Source organism: Cygnus olor, chromosome 6, assembly GCF_009769625.2.
Source record: "Cygnus olor isolate bCygOlo1 chromosome 6, bCygOlo1.pri.v2, whole genome shotgun sequence".
NCBI lineage: Eukaryota > Metazoa > Chordata > Aves > Anseriformes > Anatidae > Cygnus > Cygnus olor.
The window spans coordinates 33,503,163-33,515,732 of NC_049174.1; the positions used below are offsets into that span (position 1 = coordinate 33,503,163).

At 38.5% G+C, this 12,570-nt stretch overlaps 1 protein-coding gene across 37 annotated transcripts in view; it reads left to right on the plus strand.

Annotated features, from left to right (window-relative positions):
- R3HDM1 (R3H domain containing 1) overlaps positions 1–12,570 on the plus strand; it is an 81,029-nt gene that overhangs the window by 24,408 nt on the left and 44,051 nt on the right. For 35 of the 37 annotated variants that reach the window (XM_040561529.1, XM_040561516.1, XM_040561545.1 and 32 more), the window contains 2 exons: positions 5,434–5,642; positions 6,495–6,705. In XM_040561529.1, the coding sequence (XP_040417463.1) occupies positions 6,535–6,705 (171 nt within the window). In that variant the 5' untranslated portion in view covers positions 5,434–5,642; positions 6,495–6,534. Of the gene's footprint in view, positions 1–464; positions 486–5,433; positions 6,706–12,570 lie in introns of those variants that run through there. The other 2 variants (XM_040561519.1, XM_040561528.1) reach the window with 2 other exon arrangements.

The window sequence follows — 12,570 nt, forward strand, 5'->3', positions numbered from 1 at the left end:
TATACCCATAGGTTTTGTTAGCATAAGAATGAGCTAATTTTGATCAATATCTTTTTGCTTAAGGCATAAATGTTTTCCTCTTTCGTCGTAACAAAGAAACACATGTAACTTTTTGTGTTTTTGGTTGGTTGGGCAGGTTGGTGTTTGTTCTAATCATAGAAACCCTGAGGTTATGCTGCTAATACAAATAGGTTTATATTGTGCTTAAGTGTTGCCGAGAATAATTGAGGTGAAAAATAGCTGGAAAGGTTCTTGTGTGGCAAGGCAAAATTTTATATAGGTGTCTTCAGAGATCTTTTTTCTTTGTGGGGAAGGTCCTGAATTTCTCTCAGTGAAGAGAGAAGGGAGGAAAAAAGATCATACTTCCCCATCCGAGAAAGGCTTGTGTCACCAAACTGCTAAGGATACATCAAGACTATTCCCTGAGACTTTGCTGTGCTCATCAGTCAGTTTTTCCACTTACGCTGGAGGGAGTTACCTCATGTGTAAGTTATGGTGCACATGTAAGTTATGGTAAGAAGCTTATGATGCTAGTGTTTTTGTCTTATTTTTTTCTTCATGTAGCTACTTCTGGAACAGACATTTTGAAATAATATGGATCCTCTAGCAAGCTCAGCTCTCCCAAAGGAAAAATCTTGAGGGGAATCTACAAATTGGCATGTAGACAGTACACCTTCTTACAAGGGCAATGCTAGTCTAGTCTTTTTGTAGTGAAGGTAATTGTTGTTTAGTACAGAGCATTTTTCTGCATTTTTTTCCTTCCTGATACTTCCTCTCTAGGGAAGATTAATCCTTATAATCCTGCTTCACAGAGAATAGAGGCAAGTAAACCCAGTGTTGATTCCTCTCGGTTTCATGGAATACAGCATGCAGAGTATAGAAAATAACCTACCACCGTGATTCCTCTGGGCTTGTGTGCATGTATTTCTTTTAAGTAGAGGAATGACTCTGTGACTCCAAGCTAGCAGAAATGAGAAATAAAATGCAGCAAAAGCGAACCAGCAGCAAAACCGTGCAATTGTTTATATGTTTTATTGGACTGATTTAGTTTGTCCTCAGCTGTATCCCAGCTAAGCTTTGAGCGCGGTGCCCAGGCTCTTTACTTAATTTCATGGTGAAGACAGTTCTTGCAGTTCTCAGTGGGGGATTCCTGATGCTGGTTAGACAACTTTTGTGTTACATCCGATGTTCATCCTTCCTAGGTTTGCTTTTCTGAAAGACATGGGGTGTTTGGAAGTATGAAGTGTTTTATAAGCGTACAGGAAATGTAGAGGTACCAGGGAGAATCACTTTCTGTTTGTATCTCTTCTCACATTTAGCATATGGAAAATGCACAGTGACCTTTAACAGAATGATGCAGGCTTCCACATGTGTGCAGGAAGCTGGGGCAGGTACGAGCCTTGCTTACTGCCATCTCTGTGCCTTAACATTTGCTATTACCTTCCCCCAATTCCTACTTGATCTTATATCTCACCTGGCTTGCCCAGGGTTGCTGGCCTTCTACTGCTAGGATAGACAGCTCGATTGCTGTCTCAAGTTTAAATATTCATTTTCATTTTTTTTTAATATGCCAGCAAAAGTAAGCGTTGCAGCAAGCATGGCTTTCTCTATATTTACATAAATGTGAATATCTGGTTTCAGGGTGAGTACAGATGGATAATCAAGTTCCAGCCTTTAGTGCTTGGATATAAAGCAGCTCCTGAAGAGAGGTACAGCTTTATCTGAACCTAGAGCAAATGTTGAGTGCTGAGACAAGGCAAATGGCTGCGTACAGTTCGGAAATTTCTGAATGACTTGCAACAAACCTCACTGGGAATTTAGCTCTGGCTGTGATTTAGGCTGTCAGGTTAAAGGTTAGGCACACTTCTAACAAAAACGAGAGAGGTATTGTACCCAGCAAGGGATACTCTTTAGACCTGTGCAAGAATTCTGGTGAAATATCTGATGAACATGTTCAAGAAAGAAATCCTAGTTTTCCCTTTCTGCTGACAGTGTGTCCACTTTGCATGTTGAATATAATTTCTCCCCCCCACCCTTTAAATCCAATTTCCTGCCCTGCATTTGATTGATAACAATTATTTAGACAGCTGTTCGGTGTTTTGTTTTCTTTTTTTCCCAACTGTGATGGTATCAGCAATTGCTTCAACAAGGAACAGAAAATCACCTTCTGTCTTTATCTTCTTTTCAAAAGAAAAAGAATCGATTTTTTTCTGTCATGGGCAAAGCAAAGCTTCCTATCTCCATCTCCATTGCCTACCAAGGAGCAGATAGAACTCTTGATGCCTATTACAGAAATTGGATTAAGTTGAGTAGATCCTGTTCCCAGAAATATCCTCGCTCATTACAAGTCGATTTAGTGGTTTGCAAATGATGCTTTTCAAGTCAGATACTGAAACAAAGGATCCAGTGGTTTCCCACATCATGATTCTGTCATAAAACTCATCAGTGGCTTCGCTTGATGTCTTTTTTTATCACTTGTTCTCTGGATTGTACAAAAGAAAGCAGTAAAAGCTCAACATTGATAATTTTTGTTGTTCTTTTTTGCTGCCCGAAGCATATGCCTAGCTAGTGCTAGGCATCCATCTCGCAGCTGATAATAATTTTCCCTCTGAAAAGGGGCACTTTCAGAATAGTGTCTAGAAGTCATCGTTTCTGCTTTTCAGAAGAAGTAAAAGAATTTAGGGTGATTGGTGGTATAGTGTTATCAATGTGATGAAAAAGGAAGCGTGTACATTTCAGCAAACAAATGTAAGTTGCAAGTAATCGCAGAGGTTGAAGAACATAAGTATAAGGTGTTATACTCCTCCCATAAGTGCTGTCTAAACTGAATTCCTGCAACAGCTGTCCCTGTGCTTTCCATCTAGTGAAGAAGGTGCCCTTTGCCACCTATAAAAGATGCTAAAATTGGAAGGCTTTTTTCATGAAACATATTGCTAGCGGTTTTGGTAGGGATTTTTAAGGGAAAACCAGGTAATGTTCTACTGCTAGTGTTTAAATCTGATCTTTTCAATCGTTTGGATTTTAGGGATAACTTTGGATAGCTTATTGCCATCCAGTGTATAGCCAGTGTTGGGATTTAATATAAATACTTCATCCTTCGGTAGCCAAGAGAAGACAGAATTGTCAAACATACTTGTTGAATACTCCTCCCATGCCAAAATGTTAATGCGACTACAGTGTGTTTGTGGACTGCAGCAATAAAGTGAAAATCAGAAAATGCACATTTGCTTGCTAGAACCTGTTTTCCCTCCAAACAGTAGAGTGATTCCTGAGGTCAGCCTTCTTGCTGCTTTTTCCTGCCCTGCGTGGGACACAAGAAGTGAGTGTTCAGATACACGGGGAGGTGAAAGGGGAGGGGGGGGGTTCATAAGGATGGTCTGTGGTTTGTCTGCAGCACATGAAGTTCCTGCTTTGTTGCCTTCCTGTGCCTTGTTACTTCCAATTTGTTCTGTCATCTGTAATCCTTTCTCCCCTATTAATGATTCAGTAAGTAGGATGTCAAAAAACTTACAAGCTTGAATCACAGCCCATTGTTTTACCTTTTTTTTTCATGCTGCTTTTAAATGAAATTTATTAAGCCAAAATGTTCGTAGCATCTCCTGTCCCTTATCAAACTGTTTGTTTCTTCAGATCTAAAACAGAATTTGTTGCTGGGCTTTAATCTCACCTCCAGGGCAACCTGGCAGCCTGTGGGCCACTGTGCCACTGCCGCAGTCTCCTGGGTTGTACCGGGAGGAGTACTGGAGTACTTGACACTGAGATACTGGGGGTGATGAATGAATGATGAATTAAGATCCCTTAGCGCTTCAGGAGGAGGTGTTAAAAGCTGAACACCGTTTAAATGATAATTTAACATCCTTCCTACTCAAATCTCTTTTTACAGGCTGGTGGGTTTTGGTTTCTTGCATCTTTTTTTGGGAGGAGAATGAGGTGCATGTGGGAGGAATACAATATTCTTTACTTGCATGTATCTTCTGAAGTGTTGTCTTGTGCTGTTTTTCCAGTTATTGTTTTCCAGCACGACATTGTAGTATCTCTGGGTGTATACAAAGCAATTTGAATAAAGGCTGGTGAGAGTTGCTGTGGGGGAATGTGGAGAATGTGAAGTATTTGCTTGCTTTCCTTTCATTGTAAAGCCTACTGCCCATCTTCAGTTCTGTAGGTATTTGGGGAAACAAGACGCAGCTTTTCTCTTGTAAAGTCAGTGATATATTTAGCTAGCTTTCTGTTACTTTATATTAAACTGCAGAATTATTGTATTGACAGACAGTAAAACTGAGGAAGGGCTGGGCACTGTCACAGCCTGACCTTGTAATTTTGCTATTAATTGCTTTCTAGTGACCAACTGTAGCTTGTTGGAGACGTTTAAAATCTTTCAGAGCAGGTCTTTTGGTCCCTTCTTCCTTCATGTAAGGCAACTCATGTTCTAAGAGAACAGTTTAATGTGGGTTCTTTACTTAAATTGATTAAAATTGCGATTATAGCCATGGAATAAATGGCTCATTGGTTTCTTATTTCACCTCAAACAATTTGGATGTTTTTCACTTGTTTATTTTCCTGAAGTCATTCTAATGATCTTGTTACTGACATGGAAATGAAGTAGTTCAGCTGGGGTGACAGAAGGTATTCTTGATCTTTATTAGCATTTGTGCTGTTTTTAATAAGCACCCGTGTAGTTGTGAGAAAAGTGTCTGGGGAATGCAATATAGAGATCCTTTTCAGCATATCTTTCACAGGCTTGAAAGGTAGTTATTTATTTGTTTTAGGGTATTTCTGCTACCTTCATGGGTTGTGTTTCGTTTGATATTAGATGTCTCTTTCGTTGCCTACCGCTTCAAACACATGCTTCCATGTGGGCAGTGGTTATAATTATTTCTCAGGAAAGCAAATCTGTAAAAGAGGGGAGATGGAACAGTGTTGGTTTTCTAGAAATTTGTAAACCCGCATTCAAGGGCAGTTCCTTTATTAAATAAAATAAAAAATGTCTTCTGTAATTCAGGTTGCCTAAAATATGGATTTTGTGTTCTGCTTGTAGATTATTAAGTATGACAAAAAGAGATTTGCTTATGTTTACAGGATTTTCTGTGCTTTCATGGCTATTACTCCTCCACACCTACTGGGTTTCTTATTACAAACTGTCTTTTCAGCCTCTTCTGGAAGATACCTGCTTGTTTATAGAAACAGTTTCACTAGGGATGCTAACAAAACGCTTATTATGACTACTTGTTAACTCTGTAATATAGAAATATTTTTGGAAGCCTGGTGAAAAATATAGCTGTTGCTGCTAGCTAAAGCAAGTCATATGAGAAATGCACATTTATTCTGTTTATTTTTTCTTTAAATGAGTTCAAGTTTTTGTGTTGGTCCCCTCCCCCTAAACATAATTATCATGTATTTTCTTTGTTGATTTTTGAAATCTGTTTGTTTATTTAGGCATTTGGAAGGGATGTTCTTGCTGATTCAAGACAACATAGTTCTGTTCAAGACTCTACACTGGGGATAAGGACATGGGACTCCTCCTGCCAGATTCCAGATGGTTCATTACAACTGACATCTTGGTTGACAACTGTGGAAAGGAACTTTGGATTATTTTATTTTATTTTTGTGGTAGACCACAATCCCCAAACTGTAGAACACATCAGGTAATAAATCAGATATTTGCTTAGACTTTTCTATACTCTTATTTTTATTATTTCCCTATAAAAGACTTTAAGCATGCAGAACTTACTCTTTTTCTTTAAAGAAATGGAGAATTCTTGATTTTACATCTTACACTGCAACTGAGTCATAGGAATAAGTTGTATTTGGTATTTCGTAGGGAAAACTAAGATGGTTCTGTTACTAGCTTTAATCATTAGAGTTCTCTATATTTATTATAAATTATTGTTATTAGTAATTATTGATAATGGTGATTATTATAATTGCCAAAGCTATTTTGTCTTTATTGCTTCTGGGAGTGCTTAATTTTATCAGGACCAGTTTCATTACATTTCATTACATTCAGTACTTGCCCCTTTGTTATTGGCAGCCAGGAGACTTAAAATGATTTAATGAAACTTAGTGTATTTGCACTCTTGGTACACTGTCATTTGTCTGTTTACTCTCAACCCTTTCAAAGTAAACCTGCCTGTAATTCCTTCTTCCCTTCAAATGAGAAAATCTTCCCCTGTTTCTGTTAGAATCTAATTTGATTTGGAGCGTTGAAATGTTCAAGCGTTTATTTTTAAATACAGGAGGGAAAACCTGCAAGTGTTATCCCACAGTGTAGTTGTTTAGTTCTCTCATACAGATATCTGTGGTTATATGCCTCTTGATAAAAGTGGTGAAAATATGATGATCACTCCTTCCCTCTGATACAAAAAATGAGAAATACCATAACAGGAGTGCAAATCTTCATGGTAGTGAAATCATTTCTATTTTGGATAGCTGTTTAAGTATATGCGTTTATTTAATTTAAAAATCCTCAGTGATCCCCCTTTTTCTTTGTCCTAAAGGTTCCATATTTCTTGTAGAATTTTAAAATAATCTTTTCTAATGAGGATGTCTGATATTCTTACTGTAAAAGATGAAACTGATGCAATGAAGGGTTCAGAAGCTGAATTTAAAGATACAGAACCAGATGAAAACCTTATAAAATCAGGAAGTCAGGAGCAGATCCAAGCGGAAAAGGATGAAAATTGTCCTGATAGCAAAAACGATATGCCGGTAAGAAGCTTTTCACTTTATTTTTCACTAATATATCATGTTAAATGAGTCTTTGTCATGTTCTTTTTGTCATGGTCCTCTTACATGTTACCTTGGTTCAGGCTGGGAAAACTTGGCTGTTTTTTTGGAAGCGAGTAGGATGATTGTTTCTTCCTCACTTCTCAATTTATATTAATGTATATTTATATTCATGAAGGTCAGTCATTCTTAATCGTTTGAGTTGTGTAAGTGGTTTTCATGGGAAAGCCAAACTATCCATTACATACGTTCTCCTGAGTGCACATGTGAAGTTGAGTCAAACCTTTTCAGAACAGGGGAAAAACTTAGCGCTCAAATCACCTTTTGGTTATTGCTGAATCTTGACCAAGTTTCAGAGACTATGCTGCACCAGTAATACTCTATCTGGTAATAATATGGTTTGGTCAAGGCACTAAAATGGTAAGTGTTGCTCCTCAGCATGGCTACCCTGAGTAGTGGTGATCAATCTAGAGCTCTCGAGCTACAAATGGCTCAGGTGTAACTCTTAGAGCAGAGCTGTACTGCACAAGGCTAAAGTAAGCAGATGTAGGTAATGCAAATCCCCAGGTGTCAGAGGAATCAAGTCAGTGGAGCTGCTGAGGCCAGTTGGTCCAGGTCCTGCCCTAGATAGCAGCAGGAAGTCCAGCCTTCCTCCCTGCATCAACGGTGGGGTAGGATGGGGACTTACTGTCCTGTCTTGGCTGCTAGTGAGTACTCCCATAGCTTCCCTTTCCTTCAGTTCTCCACCACTCGTCAATTTTGGTATGTAATCTATCAGGTGGGAAAGCTTAGGCTGTCCTCTTGCATACCTGGAGGAGGTGATGCACATAAACATACGGCCTTTGTAAGGTAGGAGACGTACCCAAAAAAAATTACAGCATCAGATTCCAAGTGAGATGGGTAGGGGAGAAGTGCTGTGGAAACATCTTGTGTTAAGGGGGAGCACAGCAGTGTTCGTAACACCAGTTCAGCAGGTACGGCAGCATGTTTGATACCTCTGAGATTCAGCTACACAGTGTTTATGCATAAGAGCCCTAAAAGAGGGGTGTCTTGTGTGTGGCATAAACTGGCTAACTCCTGGCCAAGGCTGCCCATGGTCACTGGGGACAGTAAGCACCTCAGGTGAATTGAGGAAGGAAACTGAAATTTTCTGTCATAACTTGGGAAAAGGGGCGGATTTCCAATAAGGCTTGGAAGAAATTAACTTCCTGTAGGATTTTTTTATCTGTGGGTTATGAATAAAAAAATTTCTGATAAAAATCGTGATTGGGATATGGGGTATGCTAGTATTCTCTTGTGCCTTGCAAAACCAGGACAGTGGCTTATTAGATTCTTGTTATTGAGAATTGAGTAAAATGTTCTTTGGGGAGTAGTTTTGCTCATGACTAGCAATTCAATATTCTGCTGAGTGAAGTAAGCTCTGTTTGCTAGGTTAAATTGCTTCCAAATAAATCTTGTCGACCACTGTAATAACAATACAGTTTTACTCTTTAATATCTGCTGGCTTTATTAAAGTTGGCATCAGCGTAAATAGATAATTTTATGGAAAGCAAATCCTTAAAATGAAATACTTCTCCTGTAACATATGAGAAATAACTGCTACTGAAACATTGGTGGATGTTAGAGCTGAGCTGGTACTCTCTTTTAATCAATGGAATATCCCAGTAGTCAACGTTAAAAATGATTTTAAGGTTTATTTTCCTACAGTTCAGTAACTTAGAAGAAACTCATTCACATTTTCTAATTCAACAAGTATTAGTGTGGAAACTTATGAGGCTCAAGAGGCAAATCTGCCTTCCTGCAAACAAGTTTTCCTGTCCAGAGAAATGAAGCTGCCAGTGGCTATGGGCTTTGGCTCTGGCTTGTTTGACAGGGGGTTTTGGTTGGTTGGTTTTGGTCTTGTGTGGGAGTAATATCCGGTGGCTGATATAATTATCTAGCATGCACACTAGGAACCGTACAACTGTGTAATGAAGGCTTCTTGATGCAGGCAGCTTTGCTGTCTTTTTCATCTAGTGTTGATGTGAACGTTGTGTCTAGGAGTGTCCATCAGAACCAGAGTGCTGCCATTACAAGAGTAGCGTAATTAAAAACAGTGGTCTGAGGATTTCCAGAGTAGGAGGTAGGCAGCCGTTTTTGAAGCAGAATGTTGTTCGTTTAAGGCCTTTGCAACTGCACATAAACCAAGTCAGTGAGTTAATGGTACTTGCACTATGATCGCTGATAGTGCAAATACGTATGGCATATACTTGCTTTGTAAGTTGCTATTTAACTTCTCTACAGTCAAGTAAGAAACTAGCTTTGATTACTTCTCTGTCTAAACGTATTGTGGTTTGAATTCAGGTATGCCTCTGAATCTTGGCAGTTGAGAAACTGGTCGTTACATTTTGAAATACAAGCTTGCCTCTAAATTCTAGATTGATTTCAGATGTTGTGCACTAGTCCCCACTTTGCTGTTGTGTACAGCGTGAATGAGAAAAATGTCTCAGTGTATGGGGCAACTTTCACAGCCTTTTTAAGTAGTGTGAAAGTAGTGTAACCGATACAGGGGTTATTAGGGACGATTTTTGAATTGTCATAGTTTAAAATTGCCATTAAGTGATATTCAAATGGTAGTGGAAATCAGTGGCACTCGTGAAAAGTACTTGTAGAGGAGTGCATGGTCAGCACTTATGGAGGTGTTTTGTTGCTGGTGGTGTTTTTTTGTTGTTGTGGGGTGGGGTTTTTATGATAGAGCTTGCTATTCATGGTAGGAATTTTATTTCATTTTTTTAAGGAAAAAAAACATTTAACACCTCTCTAATAATTCATGCTGGCTATTTTAGAAAAGGCAGGCTTGTTCTTACTCTACAATCCATGCAGTATGGAGTGGGGCGGGGAGAAGAATGTTAATCTTAATTGCCATCATCTCTGCAATAAAAAATAATCACTGCTATGTGGATAGAAGATCCTTAGTGGATGGTGATAACTAAGGCAGTAAAAGACTGGGAGAAAGCAAGCTGCATATTACTGTGTAACAGGAAAGGCACTTGCAAACTGTGGAGAATAAAAGAGAAGAAAAAAAAAACTCACCAAGTGATGGAGGCTGATGCGTGAATGCAAGACTTGTGTGCGTTCATTATTTGATAGGAGCAAGGTAAATGTTGTATTAAGTAGGTGTAATTCTGTTTCTGATTTATACTAATTAAGCAAATATTCTAGTCCCTTGGAGAAATTAGGTGAAATGTTTGTTCTTAACAACTGGACGTGCTTTTTGACATTCTTCTTCCTTCCATACTAGCACAAACCTTTGTTTTTTTCTCTGTTCCACAGCTGAGTTCTGTGAGGCCTTTCTTTGCCTCCTCAGCTGTTCTGATTTTGTCAGAATTTACATGTCTTTGTTTCCAAAATACATGACTTACTAATTTTTAATAGACAGATTCTGATCAGCTTCTTTTTGAACTGTTGAAAATGCTTCTGCATCCAATAGTGAAACTATTTTTCCAGTTTTATTTCTCAGTCATCCTCTGCTGTGTCACGGAAAATTGCTGTCACCACTCACTGGTACAGGAACGCAAGTAACCATACACCATGCTGGTTTTTCCTTTGGTGTTATACAAGCTAGCTATGGTTGTTAAAACTGTAGCCCTTATCTGAATTTAAAACTGAGGCCTAGTTTAGTAAAAGGATGGAAAACTGCAAGTCCTTAGACCACTCTTTTCAGGTCTGCCATGTCGTGTCTGACCTCTGAAAAGTCCCAAGCGTAATGCAGAAATCTGTGTAGTACCTTTTCACAAGGCTTTTCTTGCTTCTGAATTTGCATTCTTGTGCCTCAGCTGTTGTTACCCAGCTTCGTTGGACAGCACAGTTTGGTAGAAGGGATGTAAATGTTCCAGATCTTTACTTTGTAGTTAATATACATGATCTGTGGGGTAATTAGGAAAAAAGAACATGCAAATACAACCCTATATATCCAGGCTTTCAGTGGAAGTATGTGTTCAGTAAATTATCTTAACATCCACTTTATTTTGTTGATTGCATTGTATTAATTAGATGGAAGTGAAGCACAGTAGTTTGTCTCAAAAAAAAAAAAAACTTTTAAGGCAAAAAACAGATCATTGTTTTCATTATGCAAATTTTTTGCAACACTTGCTTTTAAAGTGTCTTGATATCGTGCCTATAGCGACTTTAAATGGAGCATAAATATATTTTTAATGTAGCTTTTATTAACGGTATTTTCTCATGTCAGTAAAACTCTTGAGAGCTGCAGTTATAAAGAAGTTGCTTAACTTGCACTCACTATGGAATATATATTCTAAAATAGCTAGAAATTGTTTTTACAATTGGGGACATAAAGGTGTACCATAGGAACAAAGCTTAGCAAATGCAGAAATCAGAATTAAAATTCCAGGTGTGTTGGTGCCTATCCCACCCAGTGAGAGCTGGATGCGGAGGCTTGTATTGCAGGCTTTGATATCCTTAGTCATCTGGGAAGGCACAGAATTGAGGCTGGCAAAGAATGGCTTTACAAGGCATAAAGTTGTCGCCAGTTAACAGATGTTAATATGATGGATGCGACGACGCTAATCTCATGTGCAACTCTGAGGTTTGATTCATTTCAATCGTGGGAGAATGACTGGTCCCTAAAACTTGGGACCGCTCCCTCCTGCAATGCCCCTGCCCCTGGCTGTCCCCAGTGTTATTGCTATCGGATTGGTCCCTAAAAATTGTCAGATGCTCATGAAATTGAGCACCAGAATATTCAAATACTTTCGTTTACTACCCTGAATACCTTATCTTGCTTGCTCCTCATGGGTTGCAAACACCCATCTTCAAGAAACTGGAAATGTGGTATGATTGACATGTGATTTATTCAGCCTGGAATCAAAATTCTAATTCTGCAAGAGAAATGGAAGATGAGATACAGCCCACAAAATGCGTAAAGGAATGTACTGTCAACCAGAGCCTATTGTGGCTGCATTCTGAAAAACATACTCATTTTAAGCATTGTTACAAATATTTTGGGTTTGATACTAGATCATATCAATTTTAGTATATCAATTTAATTTTGAGATATTTTCTTCACTTTATCTGGCATAAACAAATACGCTTTCCTTTGGCTGCTGTGGATTCCTGAGTTGGATTTACTGAGTTGAGGTCAGGTGAGGAGGAGATCTGTGCTTTGTACAGAACTGCTTTCCAGTAACATTCTCTACTCTTGTTCTTCTTTAAATCAATTTTCTAAAAGTAATTGAATATATGTTTTTAGTAAATCGTAGAAGTCTATTTGGCTAGTTAAAAATGTCTTATGTCCTGTATAACTAAGTTGACTTTCTTTTTTTTCCCACCCAAATGGTGGATCTAGGGTGTTTGCTTCGTTAGACTATTTTTGGTTATTTACTGGATTCAAAGCTTCCAGAATTTTGCAAGAGGTAAACAATTTCTTGAGTAGTTCCTTCTGCCTGTTGTTTTGATAGTCAACTGAGGATCCCACTAGCATTGTTGATTTGATTTTTATGTTTATACAGCTTGATTTGAACCCACCTAAGATAATTGATGCTGGATTAATTGATAGAGGCTGGGAAATCATCCAGTTCTTGAAAGCTCATTAGCTTGGTATAATGCAAACTTTGCCAGGGAGATACAAAGTGCCAGCTTTCAGTAAACAGGGCGTGCTTTCAGCATAGGTGGTTGAGGGGAAAAAATGACTTACAGATACCAACAAAACTTCATCTTTGTATTGTTCCAGGTATGGGAAAAGTTGAACTGACTTTGCTCAGAATCTCAGCAAGCTTCCTTTAAAAAAATATAGATAGATAGATATCAGTTCAGTCAGTTTTCAGCACAGCTATTTAAAATCCTGTTACA